Source organism: Hyperolius riggenbachi, chromosome 8, assembly GCF_040937935.1.
Source record: "Hyperolius riggenbachi isolate aHypRig1 chromosome 8, aHypRig1.pri, whole genome shotgun sequence".
NCBI lineage: Eukaryota > Metazoa > Chordata > Amphibia > Anura > Hyperoliidae > Hyperolius > Hyperolius riggenbachi.
In genome coordinates, this window is record NC_090653.1 from 265369361 (window position 1) to 265392053 (window position 22693).

The 22693-nt window shown below is 45.0% G+C and overlaps 1 protein-coding gene across 3 annotated transcripts in view; it reads left to right on the top strand.

The window, feature by feature from the left end:
• Window positions 1–22693, top strand: part of PTPN18 (protein tyrosine phosphatase non-receptor type 18) — a 220565-nt gene that overhangs the window by 121450 nt on the left and 76422 nt on the right. For all 3 annotated transcript variants that reach the window (XM_068248793.1, XM_068248794.1, XM_068248792.1), the window contains 5 exons: window positions 762–800; window positions 4889–4957; window positions 8803–8865; window positions 11556–11698; window positions 14199–14265. In XM_068248793.1, the coding sequence (XP_068104894.1) occupies window positions 762–800; window positions 4889–4957; window positions 8803–8865; window positions 11556–11698; window positions 14199–14265 (381 nt within the window). The remainder of the gene's footprint in view (window positions 1–761; window positions 801–4888; window positions 4958–8802; window positions 8866–11555; window positions 11699–14198; window positions 14266–22693) is intronic.

A 22693-nucleotide genomic window follows, 5' to 3' on the forward strand; every position in this document is an offset into this window, starting at 1 on the left:
GTATCTATAGAAGTGATTATTACCTGCATAGGACCAATAAGGTGGCCATACACTTATAGATTTACAGCAGATTCGACCATCAGATAGATTTCTGTCAGATGTCTTTCAAGTCTAATCTGACAGGAATCTACAGTATCTGATGTGTGCCACACACTAGGAACAGATTTCCAATAGATTTCAGAATGAAATCTATTGGAAATCTGTTGAAAATCGATCTAAATGCATTATTGCACCATTATATCCAATGCGACTCTTTTGGCCATCGATCTTCTGCCAGCAGCAGATCGACCTATATCTTCCATCCTGTCAGATAGATTAAATCAGGCCGCAAATCAGCAATAGATTTCCAGTTGTTTGATCGATCGAAGGCTGAAATCGACCAGTGTATGGGTCCCTTTAGAGAGCTAATATTGTGGTTAAGAGAGGGCCCCTCTGGCCCAAGGGCCCCGATGTGGTCGTAACCTCTGCACCCCCTATTGCTACGCCACTGCTGACAGTTTACAAGCAGAAAGCCACTAGTGACCATGCAGTTGTGTGTCACACTCCAAGAATAAATCAGTGCTGCGGGTCTGTGTGTGACCTTTGTAGCTGAGGCTTGCTGCAGAAGGATCGGTGCCGGTGCTGACAGCCATCCACATGTGTAAATCATCTTGTATTTTATAGATTTGTGTATATTGCTAAGTGTCAGTCTCAGCACTTTTATTTGACGAACAATAGAATGTAAGCTCATCACCCTGATTGTCCTGTCGCTTGTCTTCCAGGTGATAGTGATGGCGTGTCGAGAAGTGGAACACGGAAAGGTATGAATGCATTCTATATGTTTACATTGCATCATCTCTTGCAGCATTTAGTATTATTAGTTTGCAGTGGCGTACATAGGGTATTTCACACCTGGTTGCTGATTATTGTTTGAGGGGAATCCCCTTATGTGACTTCCCTAGTGGTCTAGTGGTAACCCCCAAGTTGCATTCCCTGGGATCTAGTGGTCCCCCCATGTGACATATCTGGTGGATCTAGTGGTACCCCCATGTGACTTCCCCAGGGATCTAGTGGTACCCTCCACGTGACTTCTTAGGGATCTAGTGGTACCCCCATGTAACATCCCTGGTTGTCTAGTGGTGCCCCATGTGACATTCCCAGTTGTCTAGTGATACCCTCCATGTGACATTTCCAGTTGTCTAGGGGTATCCCCCATGTGACATTCGCAGTTGTCTATGGGTACCCCCCATGTGACATTCCCGGCGGTCTAGTGGTACTTCCCATATAACATCCCCACAGTCTAGTGGTACCCACCATGTAACATCCCCACAGTCTAGTGGTACCCACCATGTAACATCCCCGCAGTCTAGTGGTACCCCCCATGTGACATTCCCGGTGGTCTAGTGGTACTCCCCATGTAACATCCCTGCAGTCTAGTGGTACCCACCATGTGACATTCCTGGCAGTCTAGTGGTATCCCCCAGGGCCGTGCAGAGGGTCTTTAAGTGGGGGGTGCTCAAATTTAAAAAAGGGGCCTGGCAATGCCTTCCCCCACATACACCCCCCCCCCCCCCACACACACACACACACACACACACACACACACCTTTATAGCAGTATCAGGCAGACTTTGTGTCTCTTTCCAACCAACTCTTTTGATGCTACCACCCTCAATTTAGCAGTGATAGGTGCCCACTGTTAGTGGGTTAGAGTGGGCACAGGGGAGCCCACAGTGGAGGCACAGACTCACCTTTCATTACTGGGACCTCTGTCCCTCTTGATCAGCACCCAATCCTCTTTTCAGGCAAAGAAGAAGTGGTTACCAATATGCAGTGGTTGCTAAGCATTAGTAGATGCAAAACTGCAGTAAGTGCCAAAGTGCAGTGGGTGCCCACTGCCCAGATGCAGTAGATGGTAAGACGCAAAGGTTCACTGTGTGCTAAGTTGCAGTGGGTGCTGAGATGCCAAAGTAAAGTCTGTGTCAAGCTGCTTTGTGTACCAAGGTCCAGTTTGTATTGGGTGTTTTTTTGCAGTGGGTGCTATGCAGTATTGGATGCTGAATGAGTAGCAGATGGTGATAAACAATAGTGGGTGCCATGTGATTGCTAATTGGTACAGGGATCCATGTGAGTAGGGAGTGCCATGTGTGGTCTGGATGTGTGCCATGGGAGAGTACTGAGTCTCATACGGGTTCAGGCCAAGGATGGGTACTGGGTGCTATTTTGGTGCTGGCCATGGACGGGTACTAGGTGCTATTTTGGTGCTGGCCATGGACGGGTACTAGGTGCTATTTTGGTGCTGGCCATGGACGGGTACTAGGTGCATATAATGGCTTTGGAACTTGGTGACGTGTGAGTACTGTGCCATGTGGGTGTTGATTATGGGGGTATGTGGGTCTTAGGTGCAAATACTGAGTGCCAAGTGGGTACTGGGAGTGAGTACATTGTGACATATGGGTGATCGGTGCTGGCTAGTGGGGTATTTGTTGTCATGTGGGTGCTAAAGGCAGATGTTGGGTGCCATGTGGGTTCTGGGTGCTGGCACAGGGCGTCATGTGGATTCTGGCTGTATGGGTGTGTATCAACCATCATGTAGGTGTTGATTGCAGGTACTCAGTTCCTTGTGAGTTCTGGGTGCATGTACTGGATGTCATGAGAGTGCTTGGTGTTTGTACTGGGCACCAAGTAAAGGCTTAGTGCAACTGGAACTACTGCAGATGAAGCATGTGGGTGTTGGGTGCAGGTACTGGGTATCACATAGGTGCAAATACTTGGTGCCATGCCTGCACTGGGTGCTAGCTATGGGTGGGCATTGTGTGTCATGTGGGTTCTGAGTGCAGGTACTTTAGGTGCTAGTACTAGTTATGTGAGTGCAGATAGTGGATGCCATGTGAAGGCGGTGTGCAGGTGTTAGTGAGTGCCATGTTGGGGCTGGGTGCAAGTACTGTGCCATGTGGGTGTGAGTACTGGGTGACAGCTATAGGGTGAAGGGGTGCAGGTACTGGGTGTCATGTGGCTGTTTGATGCAAGTTCTAAGTGCCATATTGATGCCGGATTTGAGTATTGGATGCAGAGTGCTTGGTGCAAGTACTGGGTGCTTGGTGCAAGTACTGGGTGCTTGCTATAGTGGGGGTTACTAGTTGAGTGTAATGTGGGTGCTGGATATTGGTGGGATTGCTGTGGGTGCAGGGGGTGGGAGATCACTGTGGGTACTGCTATGAATAGCATAGTTGCTGCTAGGGGAGGTAGAGGTCAGTGTGGTTGATGGGGGAAGGGTAGGTCACTGTGGGTGCTGGGGGGAGAAGTAACTGTGGGTGCTGTGGAAGGTAGAGGTCAGTATGGGTGCTGGAGGAAAGGGAGGTCGCTGTGGGTCTTTTGGGGGAGATCACTGTGGGTCTCGGGAGGTAGAGGTCAGTATGGGTGCAGGGGGGTGGGAGGTCACCATGGGTGCTGCTATGAATGGCATAGTTGCTGCTAAGGGAGATAGAGGTCAGTGTGGGTGCTGGGGAAGGGTAGGCTACTGTGGGTGCTGTGGAAGGAAGAGATCAGTATGGGTGCTGGAGGAAGGGTAGGTCACTGTGGGTGCTGGGAGAAGTCAGTGTGGTTACTGGAGGAGGGAGTGGATGCTGGATGTTGGGAGAGGCCACTGTGGGCGCTGGCAATAGGAGAGGTCACTGTAGGTGCTGCTTTTGGGATGGGATGTCCCTGTAGGTGCTGCAGGGGACAGGAGGGTAGCCACTGGGGGAGGGAAAAATCACTGTGGGTGCTGGGGGAGGGATAGGTCAGTGTGGGTGCTGGGGTAGGCAGGATCACTGCTAAAGCTGGGGAGGGAGAGGTTACTGTGGGTGCTAGGTGGAGGGAGAGGTAACTGTGGGTGCTGGGGTAGGGAGGGGTCACTGTTGGTGCTAGGTGGAGGGAGAGGTCACTGTGGGTGCTAGATGGAGGGAAAGGTCACTGTGGGTGCTAGGTGGGAGAGGTCACTGTGGTTGCTAGATGAAGGGAGAGGTCACTATGGGTGCTGGGGGAGGTAGAGGTCAGTATGGGTCCTAGGTGGAGGGAGAGATCACTGTGGGTGCTGGGGAGGGAGAGGTCACTATGAGTCCCAGGTGGAGGGAGAGGTCACTGTGGGTGCTAGGTGGAGGGAGAGGTCACTGTGGGTGCTAGATGGAGGGAGAGGTCACTGTGGGTGCTGGGTAAGAGAGAGGTCACTGTGGGTCCTAGGTGGAGGGAGAGGTCTCTGTGGGTGCTAGGTGGAGGGAGAGGTCACTGTGGTTGCTAGGTGAAGGGAGAGGTCACTGTGGTTGCTAGGTGAAGGGAGAGGTCACTATGGGTGCTGGGGGAGGTAGAGGTCAGTATGGGTCCTAGGTGGAGGGAGAGGTCACTGTGAGTGCTAGGGGAGGGAGTGGTCACTGGGTACTAGGTGGAGGGAGAGGTCACTATGGGTGCTGGGGGAGGTAGAGGTCAGTATGGGTCCTAGGTGGAGGGAGAGGTCAGTATGCCACACTAGGAATTCTGTCTGGGCCTCTTCACTTGAAAGTGTCCCAGGCGGGGGAGGAGCTTCCTGCGGGTGTGGCGGGGCTTATCGCGGCTGGGGGCGGAGCTTATTTTGCACGCGAGAGGGGCCTTTTTTTGAAGATTTTAAAAAAGGGGGGTGCCTGGGCACCCAGAGCACCCCCCTGTGCACGTGCCTGGTATCCCCCATATAACATCCGCAGTTGTCTAGTAGTACCCCCATGGGACATTTCCGGCAGTCTAATGGTACTCCCCCATATGACATACCTGGTGGTTTGGTGGTAAATAGCCCCCCCCCCCCTTTTCATCTGCCTGGTTGGTCTATGCTTAAAAAACAGGCAGGGGGTGGTAATTAAAAATTTTCTGTATTCACCGAATAAATTACATTTCTTTTGCAGAAAAAGTGTGAACGTTATTGGCCATTGGATGAGGGGCCAGTCCAGTACGGAGCAATCACTGTCAGTACGGTGAGTAGACTGCTTTAAGGGATGCATGATACTGAGTGCTGAGGAACATGGCTGGATTTGAGGCAAGGCCACAAAGGCCATAGCCTAGGGAAGCAAGAGACACGAAGTGGGCTGGCACATTCAGGAAGTTAAACTGCCAAGCATGTAAACCACAGTGGTCACAGACCAGGTCCATCACCCCCTGCCTCCACAGGGCAGAGCAGTTGAGCACAGCACAGGATGGGGGAAGCACAGGACAAGGGAGCATATGACGGGTGCTCAAGAGCTGGGAAGACACAGTGGGGCAGGGTTGACAGTGGGCCTTGAGTGGTAAAATGTACAAATCTGGCCCTGCTGAGGAACTATAAGTACTAGCAGACCCTGGATGGATGATTAACCCTACCACAGAGGCAGACATAGACCCGTGCAGCTGCACAGGGGCCCCATGCCCTCTAGGGCCCATGCAGCTGCACCACAGTTAGGGCAGGATTATGCTGTAGGCTCTTATCTGTGTATTTCTCTCTGAAGCCCAGGAGGAACAGTGAAATTTGCTTGTGGCCCCGTCATACACAAGTATAAAATGTGTGCTACAATAACACAGTGCCTACAGAATGTAACCTGGATCCATGTACTTTTATGTTATCAACATTATTTGATACGACCGTAATCTGATATGATTATGGCCACTCACATGGGGACCCTCTGCACAGGGGCCCACTGTTGGATTTGTCCACTGCTCTAACATCAACCTTCTAATCCTTCTAAAATGATTGTTTTGGTTTAAAGTTCACCAGCGATCCCTGTATAGACACACTGCTGTCAAGGCCAGATTTAAGCCAAGGCCACATAGGCCATGGCCTAGGGCCCCACAGGATCAAGGGCGGGTGGCCAGCAGGCTATACTGGGGGGAAGGGTCACCTGGCTACCTATACTGGAGGGAGAAGGGTCATTAGGCTATTTATATTGAAACGGGGAGGGTTATCTGGCTTCTTATACTGGAGGGAAGGGGGGAGGGGTCATCAGGCTACTTATACTGGAGGGAAGGGGGCTCATCAGGCTGCCTATACTAGAGGTAAGGGTCAACAGGATACCTGTACTGAATAGAGGGGGAAAGGTCATCTGGCTACCTATACTGGAGGGGGGGGGGGAGAGGTCATCTAGCTACCTATACTGAAGGGGGGGGGGGCGGCTGCTGACAGTGGCCTTGGGCACCTGAGGGAGGGAGGGAACAAGAGGGAACTAGAAAAGCAGATGGCCGAGTATTTTGCAGCTGGGTAGATCATTGCGCTAACGGAGAGGGACACCTGTGCTCACACAAGATTCTCACCTGAGACGTTCATGAACTATTGTTTCAGGTGACGAATCTCTAGCTTTTGAGCTTGAAGAATAACATTCATCATATTTCAGGTGGTAAAGTTATTCGTGCACAAAGATACAATGCGACATCGGGAGGTCTTTCTAAATAGGATGCTGGCATTTTTAGAGTTAAAAATGGAAATGGATAGTTTGCATTTTTAACACCTGTTGGGATCAGGACACAGAGGTGACCCCAAAGGTCTAGCAAGGATGTTTTTTTGGCTTGCTTGGATTTGGGTTTTAAAGGACAACTAAAGTGAAGGTGATATGGAGACTGCCATATTTATTTCCTTTTAAACAATGCCCATTGCCTGGCTGTCTTGCTGATACTCTACCTCTAATACTTTTAGCTATAGCATGTACATCAGATGTTTCTGACAAAAATATGACAAGATTATCTGCCTGCTTGTTTCAAGTGTGTGATTCAGACACTACTGCATCCAAAAAGATCTGCTGAACAGCCAGGCAACTGGTATTGTTTAAGACGAAGTAAATATGGCAGCCTTCAAATCCATCTCACTTCAGGTGTCCTTCAAGGCTTTTTAGTCCCTCTCCAGTTAGTATGGGTGTTCAGTTTGAAACATGGAGGGATGTGGGAGGGGGTGGAGTTAGTACAACAGGAAGGGGTGGAGTCTGGACAACGTGTTTGGAACCAAAGTGTCTCAGGCAATTGTGGTTTTCCAATTGGATGGTGGGGTAGATTTGGGTGAAGGGCTACAATGTCAGGTTAGCTTGAGCAGATGGGACTGAAACTTGGTATTTAAGCCTTTTACAGAAGCTAGATTAGATTTAGTTGGCAGGCCTAATGGTGCGTACATACATCCAATTTTAATTAGCCAATTTTACTACCTCCATGTATGTATGAGGGCCAACAGATTTTGAATACTATGAACAGATTATGTAGATAAGCTCTCATACTACATGGAAGTGGTAAAATTGGCCAATCATTGGCAAATCAAAATTGAATGTGTATGCACCCTTAAAGGGACACTATGGTGAAAAATTGTAAAATTTAAAATGTGCGCAAACATATACAAATAAGTAGTACATTTTTTTCCAGAGTAAAATGAGCCATAAATTGCTTTTCTCCTATGTTGCTGTCACTTACAGTAGGTAGTAGAAATCTGACAGAACCGACAGGTTTTGGACTAGTCCATCTCTTTATAGGGGATTCTCAGCAAGGCTTTTATTTTTTATAAAGATATTCCCTAAAAAGCATTTAAACAATAATGCTGGCCAGCTTCCCTGCTCGCTACACAGTTTTTCAGCAGTTGGACAGAGCAACTGCCATTCACTAAGTGCTTCTGAAAATAAATAAATCCCTTAGAATCCCCCATGAAGAGATGGACTAGTCCAAAACCTGTCGCTTCTGTCAGATTTCTACTACCTACTGTAAGTGACAGCAACATAGGAGAAAAGTAATTTATGGCTCATTTTACTCTGGAAAAAATGTACTTCTTGTTATTTGTATATGCACATATTTTAAATTTTACTATTTTTTTCGCCATAGTGCCCCTTTAAGACTGTTACACACTTTCAGTTGTGATTGTCTAATGAATTTGACCACCTCTGTTTAGTATGAGGTGGTAAAATTGGTCAGTGATTGGCCAATCATAATGGAAACTGTGTACCAGGCTTAAAGAGACTCTGTAACAACATTTTCAGCCTTATTTCTTCTATCCTATAAGTTCCTATACCTGTTCTAATGTGGCGTGTCTTACTGCAGCCTTTCCTAGTTGCACAGTGGCTGTATTATCTCTGTTATATAATCGAATCTTCTTTCCTCTGTCGGCTCTGTCGGGCTCAGACACTCAGGCTGGAATGTGCAGCTCTGCTTGTGATAGGATAGAAGCTATACACACCCTCCCCACGCCCCCTGCAGGCTCTGTATGAGTCACAGACTGAGCTTATCTGAGCCTATCACATTCTGGTAACAGCCATGTCTTTTGTTTGTAAACACTGTCTAAAACTGGCAATCACAAGCCAGGATTGCAGCAGGGAGTGGCAGAAACAGCACAGAGGGGCACAGGAGAACATAATGAATAGAATGGTATGCTTTTTATTGAGAGAATTTTAGAGTACAGATTCTCTTTTTAGGCCTCTTGCACACTGCATGCATTTCTGATTCCGTTTCCGCTTTTTAATCGGTTTTTACATCCGATTCAGATTTTTACTATTTACTGCATGCTGCGTTTTTTGATCCGTTTTTCTGTTTAATGTATTCAGGGGAAATCGGAATTGATAATCGGAATCCGAAATGGAATCTGAATCTGAATCGGAAAACGGATTTGCAGTGTGCAGGGAGCCTGTTTGTCAGATTTATAAATTACCAGCTGTTAACCTCTCAATCAGTACCTTTTGACTTACCTCTAGTCAAAATCGCATACAGGCAGTTACACTGGAGGAAATGGTGTTTCTCCATGAGTTCTGATACATACAAGCAACTCTGCTCACAACTCCCCGCTGCCATTATGTCCAGTTAATAAACAAGTCTTCTGTTTTGCTGACAGGTGGCGAAGGTGATTGTGAATCCGGAAGTGGTGTTCCGGAACTTCAGGGTGATGTTCCAAGAGGTGAGTGTGATATGTAATTTGGAACAAGGGGGCTGGTGTGAGACAAGAGGTCCTGCAGCACCCAAGGCTGAGACATCAAAGTGCGCCCCTATATCCTTCCCACCCCAGCCGTCACACTATTAGACTAAGAGGCGCCCCAAGGCCCCCCAACACCATAATCTCTAGTTATCTGGCTTGCAGTCACTGCCATGTATCCCCTTTTCTTATTTCTCTCTGCTTCAAACACAAGAGGGGAATGATAGCTGAGTGAGTTGTGCGCCCATCTTACACTGCGCCCTGAGGCTGGAGCCTCTCTCGCCTCTGCCCAGCCCTGTGTGAGACCCTCTAGCACAGAGGAGCCGTGTGAAGGGAAATGGTTACAGTTCTCAGCACTGTCTCGGAAGACTCAGATGGAAGCTGCGCTCTGGCTTCTGAGGCAGTATTAAGGTCCATACCCACAGTGTGATTGTCCGGACAATTTTTTTGCAGCAAACAATTGCGATATTGCATAATATTGATTCACGAAAATTTGTTAAATGATGTTTCACGATGCATTACACCCGTGGCAATCGTTCATTTTTACACGACTGCCACGTTGGATCTTATTTTGGAGGATCGCTCCGATCCCCAATGACTTTCGCTCTTATTTGCCGCAATCATGTAAATGTTAATTTACACGATTATTCATTTCCACGGTCACCAACGATGCTTGGAGATTCAGATGGATTGAGGAACAATCTTTTGTCGGCAGAGATCCCCCATCCATCTGGTAGTTGGTACATAGCTTTATGCAGGGGTCACACTTGTCTTTCAGTTTTCTACACTTTTCAGGTCTAAGGGCCCATTTACACTTGCAAATCGCAAAACGCTAGTGCTTTGGGTAGCGTTTTGCCCTGGCGATTTTTTTTTTTTGCGTTGAATGTGAAAAAAATCGCCATTCACACTTGGCGATTTTTTAGCGATCGCGTTTAGCGGTTCTATAACACTGAAACGCGATTGCTGGGAAATCGCTTGAAAATGGTGCATGCTACATGTTTGGCGATTTGCGTTTGTCGCCGGTGATTAACGCAAATCGCCCAAGTAAGAATGACCCATAGGATATTATTGCACCATCCCTTTTATAAAGCGCTAGTGTGAATGGGCCCTAAGGATGCTTGTCTGGCTTACAAAGGGCGAAAAGGGATAATTTGCATATTCAGTAGTGGTGCATTGTGGGTAACCACAAATGTTCACTTATAGCTGAATTATTGCAAGTTTCCTTCTATTTTAAGAAGACAACATGCACCAAGCATTGTTTTTTAGTAGGAGGGCTTTTCGGTCTCTTTTATCCCCCTATACATTCCTAGTGGTTTGGGTCACCCCGAGCTGCTTGGTTACTCTGCTACACTTTTCAGAAAACTGAAAGACAAGTGTGAAAACTGACAAATTACGCAGAATGTTTTTTTTTCTGCGCACGAAATCTGCATACAAGTATGATCTACCCTATTGATTAACATGAGTTTCAGTTGTCCTGCCTCTGTGACTACTGAACACAAGTGCAATGTTGCCTTCCCAATCTGAAGGTATTTGCAAGTGTTCAGCTTCACGTGAGCAGTCACTCCCATAATGCATTGGTTCTGGAAATGGCATGAATATACACAATCTGCTAGAGATTTCAGGTACTTTATCAATCCTAACCTCCAGCTGTTATGGTCACTACAGTTATCATATGACCTCTGGCTAATGGGTCCCCCAGGCTGTGGGCATCACCTAGGGGTGAAGGGGAACGTAGTGTAAACTTTGGGAGTCCCATCAAAGCCTTCCTGGGGGGACCCACAATCTGAACTTACACCCATCTGACACGCTATAAGGGGCCCATTAACAGTGGAATTTTTTCAACAGATGCGATCTTTCGACTCACTGTTTACCATCAAATTGTACAGAAAACTGCACAGTGTGTGGTGAAAATTGATGTTAAACGATTCTGTGGTCCATTGGAACAGAAAATGTAATCGATACGAAAGTTGGACTTGGCGTTCGTATCTGAAGAGAGAAATTGCCCTAATTGACCCGTTTGTGGGAACAATCAATAATTACCTTCCGATTACCTACGATCTTAAAGAAAACCTGTAATGACAAAAAGTTCACCTGGAGGGGTACTCACTTCAGTAGGGGGAAGTCTCCGGATCCTATCGAGGCTTCCCCCGTCCTCCTGTGTCCCATGGCAGTCTCGCTCTGGCCCTCCGAACAGCGGGGATGTAAATATTTACCTTCCCGGCTCCAGCGCAGTCGCAGTATCGGCTCTCCGCTCTGAGATAGGCAGAAATAGCCCATCGCTGTCAGCCCGCTCTACTGGGCAGGCGCAAGTCTCCTGCTCCTGCGTAGTAGAGCGTACCGGACGGAGATTGGCTATTTCCGCCTATCACCATGCTGAGACCCGCAACAGTGCCCCCGCTGGAGCAGGGAAGGTAAATAAATTTAGCTAGTCAGGATTGTCGAGCCAGGATTGCCGGAGACTTTGGGGAAGCCAGCGCTGGACTGCCTGCAGCTACAGCGGAGGGGGAAGCCTCATTGGGACCCTGAGGCTTCCCCCTGCTGAGGTGAGTACCCCCCAGTGGAACATTTTTTTGTTACAGGTTCTCTTTAAAAAGTTCGACAGTTTGCATCTGATGAAAAAATTGTACACTTTTAGAAACATTCACAAGTTGTCACTCTCAACATTTTGTCCACAGGAAGTGCGGGAGGTGGGCCACTTCCAGTACATCGCATGGCCAGACCGCGGGATCCCAGATTCCTACTCTTGCTTCCTGGATATGATACATCTGGTGCGGCAGCATCAAGGGCAGCACAGCGCCCCCATCTGTGTGCACTGCAGGTGAGTCTACAGGCCCAGAAAACTGCCTGAGGCAGGTATGTGTTTGTACATTGAATGCTTTTTTTATCCCAACAGTAAAGAACAGCTGTTAGGTTATAAATCACCATGCTCCCATAGTTATAAATCACCATGCTCACATAGTTATCAGAATTGCAGCCCCCGGGGCTGTCATTATCATAGCTTCATTTCTTAAAATGTTTGTGTACTTATTCTTAAAGGGTAACTCTGCCTTCATTTGATAATGCATATACGGTATCAGTGCTGCTACACAAATCATTTCCTTCTGTTATCAACTACCTTTATATTTAGTGTTACAGTGATTATAACTTTCTAAGATGGATAAAAATTTCAGACTAAACTCGCAGACCATGAAGTAGCAACAACAGGATACAGATTTGTGCTTGGAATCTCCCAGAATTCTCATTTGTGTTTTGCCATAAGCTCAAGGCTTAGTGACCCTGAGATGGGGCACAGCAATAAAATGGGGCTTCCTCCAGCCCCCTTCGGCCGGATCACTCCCACGCCGTCCTTTTCCGACTCCCCGTTCTTCTGCAATTGGTCCCAAAAAGTCCTCCGGTCCGGGGCCAACTGCGCATTGGCCGCACGCACGCTTCTGCCGCATTCACATCACCTAGAGCGTTCTACACCTGTGCAGTAGTACTGCACAACACTCCCAGCCAAGGGAACAAGATGGGGAAGCGCACCTGGCCAGACCGCGCATGCACTGACTGGCTCCGACTGGAGAATTTTTCAGGACCAGTTGTGAGTGAAGAAGGCGGTGAATGAGGACAAAGAGGGAGCAGTCAGGCTGGAGGGGGCTGGAGGTAGCCCCAGGCATGTATACATTTTTTAAGGGGCCCTATCTCGGGTACTGTTATAATTTAAGTAGGCCTCAGTTATTTGGACTGAGTTAGTCAAAAAGGCTTGAGGAGCAGACCTGCCCTTTAAGGGATTTTCTCTTAGAGAGAAAATCTGCAGTTCTGTCAGCAGAACTAGAACATACCAAGAAGCTGTTCTATGGACAAGGCCGCAGGTCTCACTGACCTCAGCTTGTACGCCACTGGAACAATAAACATCAGCCATATTTACTAAATATCCACATTCCAGTAAGTAAAGGAAAGGTGACATTAAATATTAATCGAGTGGGTGGGTATTATGACACCACGAGGTGGCCCAACCAATAGTCTGGTCTAGGGGAGGGCAAATATGATGTCACATTTAACTCTTTCCTAGTCGGTATTAAAACCGAGGTGGGCGATCAGAGCGCACTCTGCTTCTGACTTTCCCACTAGATCTAAAGGCTGACTGAAACCTCTAAGTATTTCCATTCTACATGTAATCTGATATAATGTATGCTGTACATAGGTAGTCTAGTATAACGTAGTTAGGAAGAAGGTACCTGATTGACTTCAGCAGGAAGTCTAATCAAGAAGCTTGTAACGCAACATGAAGATTGGCGTGGCTAGGATATGATGAACTGTATATCTGTATTTCTGTTTTCTGAATAAACTCCGTAAACGTTGAAGAAGCCTGAGAAAAGTCTATCTCCTGCTTGCTGTGTTGAGAGTCAAGTGATCTCACAGTCTGTGAGACGCAACTGTAAGAAGTTAATGGTGTCGAAGCAAGGTGATATAGAACAGTTTATAACAGGTACACTTTAAGGTTGCGAACTCACCTTTGACTAGCTAACAATAGCTAGCAATTGCAATTAGCTAACAATGCATTCTGTTGCTATACGGGGGGGGGGGGGGGGGGGGAGATGACGGAGAGGCGCGTGTGTGATGCCACATGGCAGGCGGGACAGTGGCATGAGCAATAAAGTTGACCATCGGTCGGGTGAGTTAATCCGCTGGGCAGATCGCTCACGGGTCAGGGGCTGCCATACACAAGCTCGATTATCAGCTGAGGTGGTCGATATTGGCCAATCAATTTTTATCAGCGCGTGTACGACCACACTGGTCCTCTATTATCATTAGTTCTCCTTCATTTTAACATTTAGAAATACGAAATCTATCAATTTAAATGATAGAATGATAATTTGGAGTATATTCAGCACATTTTTTCAGTAGAAAAATACATATATCAACCTAGATCTGTACATGAGTCCTGAAAGAGGGACAAATGAGGAACGAAAGCAAGACAGAGGCATTTAGATGCCAAACAGGGACTGTTCCTCTGAAAAAAAGGACAGTTAGGAACTATGGCAACAGGAGATGGTGAGGGGGTGCACATAAGGCAAAAAATGATGTGCACTTATGTCAGCTACTGTGTTGCAGTACATTGCATGGTCAAATCCAGAGCACAGAATGTATGTCAGTGTAGGGGTGGAGGTGCTACATATGGCAGAAGGAGATTGCTGCTTATAGAAAAGTGAATTTGCTGTACAAGGAGGGAGAAAATTAGAAAGAATAAAAGGGCCCACAATAATGTTGATCAGGGAAGAAACGTTTTAAATCAGGCCTGTTGTCCAGAGTAATCTTTGTCTCTGTCTCCTCCATAGTGCTGGATGTGGCCGGACAGGTGTGATCTGTACAGTGGAATATATCCAGTGCCTATTACACAAACAGGTAAAGTATGGGGACTGTGCTGCTGCCACTTGTTCACTGGTGGGTTATAAAGGGGAGGGGGTAGTAAAAACAGCAATGCCGTCTTTTAGTTTGCAAAAAAGATATTTATTATTTTTTTTTCAAAAAGTGTCCAGTAGTGGCTTGGTGTGCAAATAAATATGTTCCAACAATTTTAACAATTTAGTGCCCTATTTGTTGCAAATTTAAAGGATACCCGAAGTGACATGATGAGATAGACATGTGTATGTACAGTGCCTAGCACACAAATAAATATGATGTGTTCCTTTTTTTCTTTCTCTGCCTGAAAGAGTTAAATATCAGGTGTGTAAGTGGCTTACTCAGTCCTGACTCAGACAGTAAGTGACTACAGTGTGACCCTCACTGATAAGAAATTCCAACTATAAAACACTTTCACATAGCTCCCAACTGTCCCTTTTTTGGAGGGACAGTCCCATTTTGGGAGCCCTGTCCCTCTGTCCCTCTTTCACCCTCATTTGTCCCTCTTTCAGGACTTTGTCCCTCTTTCTATGTAAATATATATATTTCTCTACTAAAAATGTGTTTGATTGACTCTAAACTTTATTCCCAACCTTTAAATTGATATAATACTAATTTTAAAATGTTACTATGAAGAAAAATGAACTAGGATAGAAAGGACCAGTGTGGTTTGAATTACAAAACGACATATGTTTCTTATAAAATCTTTATGGTATGCGTGACTAGATGCGTAGCGAGGGCGTGACCAGGGGTGTGGCAGGGGCGTGGTTTAAGTGTCCCTTTTTCTCATCTCAAAAAGTTGGGAGGTATGCTTTCCTAGCAGAAAATGGCTTCTGAGAGCAAGACAGAGGTAAAAATGGGAATTTCTTATCAGAGAGGGTCACACTGTAGTCACTTCCTGTCAGGACTGAGTCAGCCACTTACATACCTGATATTTAACTCTTTCAGGCAGAGAAAGGAAAAAAAGGAACACAGCGTAATAATTTGTGTGCTAGGCACCGTACATACACATGTCTATCTCATCATGTCACGTCACTTCGGGTATCCTTTAAGTGACTCTGATGCTTACTCCTTCCGGCTTCTGAGTCACGTGACGCATGATGTGGAACGCAGCTCCGAGAATCTCTCCCTATGACAGTAATGGTACTGAATTGCTTTGGACGGTATCAACTGGGTTTCCAAATAAGGATTCGAACAACAACACTAGTGATTACCCCTTGGGATGCGAAGCAGCTCAAATCAGCACACGGCAATGCTGTAGTCCACGTCTGCGTACCGGTGATTCGGGTGCCGGAAATAGCCAGAATCCGAATTACGTCCCCCCCAGTTGCTATGACTTGGAAAGGCGGAATAATAGTTTTTGGATTTTTACTTTTTTTCTATCTATTTTGTTACTTGATCACTAGAGGGCGGTAAAGACAACCATAACTAAATAGTGTTTAGTTCCTAAAAAGCACCCCAAAGCTTGCCACACACTATTTAATCATCAGTCGTTTTCTTTTTCAATTGATATTGCAATCTACAATATCAATCTACAGAGACACTGAAGCAAAACAAAAATAAATGATGATATAATGATTTGTATGTGTAGTACAGCTAAGAAAGAAAACATTAGGAGCAGAGACATAAGTCTAATATTGTTTCCAGTACAGAAAGAGTTAAGAAACTCCAGTTGTTATCTATGCAAAAGAGCCATTGAGCTCCATGACTTTTAAAGTGGCAGAGAGCTCTGTCTTCTGAAGCTTGTTAGCTCAACTGTCAGTCATTGTAATTTCTTTTTCTCTCCAGACAGAGGACTGTTCAAAAGTTCACTGGCCTGCTCTGTAAAATCATTTAGAATGCTGAGTAGTGTGTAAACTGCAAATATAAGAGAATGATGCAATGTTATAAAAATATATTGGTAGGTGAACAGAGGCGCCAGAAGGATAAAAGTACATAAAATTTTTAAAAAATTGCTGGGAGGAAGTGGTGGACTCGCCTCCGTTAAAGCAGACACCAAGGACTGTAAATGTATAGATATACACATTTATTGAAAATACCCCAAAGATGCAACGCGTTTCGCGGGCACAGCCCACTTCTTCAGGCAATAAGCAGGGGATAAACAACAGCAATTCAGTTATAGCAAGCAGAGCACCTCTGCTTGCTATAACTGAATTGCTGTTGTTTATCCCCTGCTTATTGCCTGAAGAAGTGGGCTGTGCCCGCGAAAGGCGTTGCATCTTTGGGGTATTTTCAATAAATGTGTATATCTATACATTTACAGTCCTTGGTGTCTGCTTTAATGGAGGCGAGTCCACCACTTCCTCCCAGCAATTTTTTTAAAATTTTATGTACTTTTATCCTTCTGGCGCCTCTGTTCACCTACCAATATATTTGAGTCCACCCCAGGTGGAGGGGTGATCTACCCCCTTTCTTCCTATCTACAGAGAGCGACTTCTTAATCCTGAGTGAGGACAGGTATAATCTCCTCACCTGCCTAATGAGTGGTTACCTAGGTGGTAACCCGTGTTTGTGAGTATTACCATCTCACTGTTTCATTTATCCAATCAATTTTGACATACTACACCATATTGGGCTCTTGATTTCTCTTCACCTTTAATGTTATAAAAAAAAAACACTATATAACTGAAAATAAGAATATGAGAATGTTTTCTTTGCTACTAATGTTCTAGTAATTATCCGTACTACACAAACAATTCATCATGTTGGTTTTAAGTGGGTTGTAATATAATTTATCATAATATTGATTGTAAGTCCAATTGTAATTTAGGTTATAATATCGATTGAAAAAATGTAATAATGTATGGCCAGTTTAAGAACATGTTGCAGACAAAGTTTCCAATGGTATCAGTGGCGTAGCAATAGGGAGTGCAGAGGTAGCGACCGCATCGGGGCCAGAGGGGCCCTTCTTTAAGCACAATATTAGCCCTGTATTGGTCCTGTGCTGGTAATAATCACTTCTATAGATGCTTTAAATAGTAGTAATCATTAACAAACTGTTTCCCATCCCCTTCTTGCACCTCTGACACTGGAAATCCTTGGCAGGTTTTTGTGCGCTGTATCAATTGCTATGTATAGAGTGCTTGGGGGACTCTATGTAAAACTTGCACCAGGGCCCACAGCTCCTTAGCTACGCCACTGAATGGTATGACAGTCACTTGAAAATTGACCTTAAAAGAGAACCCAAGACTGGAACACAAAAGAAAAATACTTATTACACCTTTCTCGCCCTGCCGCCATTCCCCGGGAACCTCTGGAAGTTGGTGGTCGCTCTCCCTTCCCACACAAATGCTGCCGTCCTGTGCCCGCACAGGAATGGCCACGCCTGTGCATTAGCACGGAGGCACTTGTGCACAAGCAGCTTCGGTTTACTGTGCAGGTGCAGTGTGGCCATGCTTATGCACGAAAAGAAGCATGGCCATGAATTTCCAGAGGGTCCCGGCAAGCAGTGGTGTGGGTGAGGAGGATCCAAAGGTGTCCTTCTTCCTAGGTAAGCATCTTTTATTTGTGTTCCAGTCCACCATGGGTTGTCTTTCAGGCCCCTTTTACTCTGGCATTTACAACCTGCATTGCGTTACCCTTTCTTACCGCAAGGTGCTGCGAGTGCAATGAAAATCAATGGAGCCTTGCACACTTGGTGTGGTCCGAAGCATCCAATCTGAAGCAAAGTTTACTACCGCCTGACTTCTGCGGCGACGCAGTGTAACCGGAAATCATTCAAGTCAATGGTGATGCAGATTGTTTCAAAATGTCAGTGGTTGCGGCGCGGATGCCAATTTACTCGTGACATACATCCTGTTTGCTAGGTATAAACTGTCGTTTTGCAGGTAGAAGCATGCCTGCAGAACAGTCATGGAGGGCGACGTGCACCTCAAAATTGCAAAGCCACCATATAGCATCCGAGCCCTGAGACAGAACATCGTGCTCTTGCTACTCATTCCTACCACAGGCAGTGAGCAGTACAGAGCTGATTTTCTAGTGCGGTTTACCGCCAATTTCCTCATTAATGCCGTGTAACACAGGTGCTTACAAAGGCAGATTTTTGAGATGCGGCAGGAGGATCTCACTACAAACGCACAAATCAGGTGTAAAACCGGCCTAAAGGGAATTTTCCAAGTGACTGTCACAGGGCCCCCTTCAGAAATTTCTGGGCTGTATACTGGGCAAACCAACTGGGGCCCCCCATACGCTGTGCTGTGTAGAGCCTGCGGCCTATAATTGGAGTGGGGGAAGGGCACTGTAGTGTGCACAACACAAGACCCTGTCGCACACTTAGGGACTGTCTACAAAACTCTGTTTGATTCCTTATCAGTGGCAAAGCAGATGTAGTAATTAGAACAATTGTGAAGAGGACAGAGAGCCTTTTCTCTCTGCACCCTTAGTTGTCAGGTTCTCTGGACAGGGAAAATAAACTTTTTTTTTCTGGACTGTCAGAAGATCTACAGCCTTTCTGGACAGCTCTGCACTTCAGGGGTTGTCAGGAAGGTCTGCTTGACAACTGTAAGCTGGTTCTTGCTATTGAATGACATTCAGAATGTACATTATACTAGCAAGCATCCCCCTCAGAACTTGCAGCTCTAGTTAAGGGTCTGATAAGTGCCTTCACGTGATTCATGGTAAGACCCCCCTGGCTAGGCCCCCGGAATCCCCTGGGCCTCATACACCAGTCATCCCATTCATGGTCTATCTGCGGCCCTGGACTGTCATACCATTGTCGTGGATAGTAGAAAGAGTTTTGATCCTTGATGGTTACCTGTAACCTCCAAGTATCTGTAGAATGAGAGAGACCAATGGTGAAGTATCGTTGGACAAGGAGGTATGTAAAAGAGAACATGTGTAAGTAATACACTCATCAGAGTGGTTTCCAGTAACTTGCTACCATTGTCCCCACTGCTGTATGTTCGCTCTCCTTTAATAGTTGTGAGGACTACAAGGTCCTCGTGGCTATGAAACCCTTGGGGTGTAGACTATGCTAAAACACTGGTGGAGGCACCCTTGATGATTAATAACTACCGTATGAAATGTTATGTCGCTGAGAAGTGTAATGTCTTACCTTCTCAGAAGGATATTATATAGTTATATTATATACTTCTCAGAAGGACAAACCAATAGTTAATGGAAAAGGTGTATTTACTTGTGCACTATGGATAACGCGTTTCACAAGTCTTGGCCTGCTTCCCCAGATCAATATAAGTGCCTAAATAGCTTTCGGCACTTATATTGACCTGAAGAAGCAGGCCAAGACCTGTCAAACGCGTTATCTATTGAGCATGAATAAATATACTTTTTCCATTAACTATTGGTTTGTCCTTTTGAGAAGGTAAAACGTGAACACTTCATAGTTGTGAAAGTGGTCTGAAACTCAGCATTCTCTCTTGTTCTAAAACATTATTTACAGCCTTAAACCTACTATCACAAAAAAATGTAGCAGAACAGCATTCAAACAGTTATACACAGCGCTTTGTTCTGCAGTGGAAATCTCCTTTGGCTTGTGATCCGCATCCGAAGAGGTGATAACATTACCTTTTGTTTACATTCCTCTGTTGCTACAATTACTATACAGCCAGCCACGTGCCGAACTGGAACTATACTGAGCTGACAAGCAGAGACAGATGAGAAATTATCACTAGATAGCTGCTGTATTTATGTATTAAAATCTATGAATAAAATACAATGGCAGCTTTCAGAGCAGATAAACTGTACTTTGGGAACTTGTAATTTGTAAACGAGCAATATTACGTGTGCACAACAACAAACATGATAACTGATGGGTAACAAAAGTAGGAAAACATGTTTTTATTGAATGTGATGTAGGAGTTTGATCTCATTTTAATCAACAAGGGTGCCTCCACCAGTGTTTCAGCAATGGCAACGTTATCATGCTGCTCCCATGACATTTTCCGATACGATCGGTCTGTCCGGACTGCCATTTGTACATTATGTTGCATGACTGCGTAAAAACAGGAATGATACGGCTGGATAAGATGAACGAGCTATAGGCGCTATAAACCAGCATTTCCGGATATGCGCCTGGCTCATCATGCTAAACAGGTTTGTGACCGAGATGATCATAAAATAATAGTGCTACTGTATAAAAATTAATTCACTGGCACAGCTTTCAGGAGTAAATGAAAAACAAATAAATATTTGAAAAGCGTGATTAAGTGCCCTAGATACTCAGATTGTATCTGCTTATGACTCCTATTTAAAACAATTATGGTATAAGTCATAAGAGGTTTATAATAAACACTGAATGCATATAAAGAGTAATGGTATTTTATTGGTGTACAAATAAGAGTAATAGTAAAAACATTAACGTACTTTATAGGTGTCTTTAAAATCACAATGAAAGGCAATGAAGAATTCTTCAAATTCCCTTATTAGCCTCAGGCTTAGGAATAGCATACAAGTATAGTAAATAACATATGAATAATCGCAATGAACAAATGGTAAGAATGTTAACAATTCACTAGTAAAAATGGCTTAAGCAACCAGATCAAACGCTGCTTCGGTTTCTGATGAGCAAAGTCCTCAAAACATCTGATGTATTTTGTGGCCGTAGACTAAAGGTCCATACCTAGCAATTTGACTAATCGACAGACCTCTCTCTGATCAAATCTGATCAGAGAGAGAGAGAGATCTGTTGGCCACCATAAACTGCAGGCCTATTTTTGATCAATTTCAGTATGAACACTTTTTGGAATTAGCCTTGTTGCCTCGTCGCCCCCCAGCCATGTCCCCTCAAATGTACATGTACACCCTTTCCAATCCCCCCCCCCCCCCCCCCGTACTCCTGCATTAATACTTTACCTGCCCGGTATCCACCGCTATGTCTGCACTCCGCTTCTGGATTCGTGTCTCATGTGGTTGCCAGCGCATTTCATGTGAGACGCATGTGTGACACGTCAGACACGGCCCGCGTGCAATGCGCCGGCAACCACATGGGCCTAGGCTTTCCATCGTGTTCATCGTTTGTGATTATCACACCGTTACTGCCTCGCACTTGATCATGGATGTTGGCCTGAGATTTTCCAGCATGTCCAATCGATACATGGGATCAATTTCAGCCCGAAATTGGTCACATTGTCAATCAGGCATGCTTTTGGCAGCACCGATTTTCATCGGATTACATAAAAATTATCCAATCTAATGGTCGATCAGCTGCCAAATCTACAGATGTATGGCCATTAGAGGATAGTTAAAGTAAACCTGAATTGAACATGAAGTTATGAGATAAGTACGGTAATTGTATCTGTAGTACTAATGGTAAATAGAACATCAGTAATGTAGAAATGAATCTGATATTTTTATTTTCAGTTTAAAGGCTTGAATATATATGACTGCATTCTAAATAGTAGCCATGTCAGTGTGATGTAAAATCTGCTTCATTCAACTGTAAAACAAACAGAAGTAATCGCCTTTGAACTTTTTCAGCACTAAAGTGTTGTCATCTGGAGTTGGGAAGGATTTGTTTTGCTTTTAAGGCTAACTGGCCCAAGCCTTGTAAGAGTCTTTCCCCTTACTCTGAATCATTCTTGGTCCAGAACAGAGATGTATCAATTTTTTTTCTTTTCCTAGTTGAACTTGATGGACAAATGTCTTTTTTCATTCAAACTAACTACAGTAAAACTTCCGTTATCCAGAATCAACGGAGATTGGCTTATGCCGTATAAGTACTATGCCCCACACTGTATACTTACCATAAACTCTTTATAAATGCTAAAATACTGTAATTAAAAACAATTTAAGACAAAGGACAGATTTAACTTCAAGTAACAGAGGTTAATTACAGTGTGAAGAAGTGTAAAAGTCGATTTATGCATCCTGCAACGTCAGGATTTTTTTCTGGTTGTTTGAGACTTCTGGTTAACTAAATTCTGGATAATGGGGGTTTTATGGTATGTAACATTATTTTCGCAGCCAGATAACAGTGTTTTGACTTCTATTTACGTTTCAGGACATCAGTCGAAATTCAACTTCCTGTTTAACTGTCTCTTTTGCATAGATACAAAACTATTTTTTTAACAGTTGCAGTGCAGGAAAACAGAAACGTACTTCAGATAATTTCTTATTTGGACTGGTACTGTTTGTACCTATATTTATCTCATCAAGTCACATGTCATGTCAGCTACCCTTTAAATTTTAAAGGATATGCCCGACTTACAAGGGCAAGAAGGAATGATTTGCATGTTCTGCCCACTGTCCTAACGTGAGGCATTATACAGTAGGTTCTTGCTCGAGTGGACTTTCCAAATATAGATAAAATATTGTTGCACCCTAATGCAGTATAGATACAGAGGCGCCAGAAGGATAAAAAGATCTAAAACGTTTAAAGGTGAGGAGGTAGTGGTGGACTTACCTCCTCCGGGTAGACACAAGAAAATGCTGATCAATTTTCAGAAAAACAATTTATTTACATACTCCAGTAAAA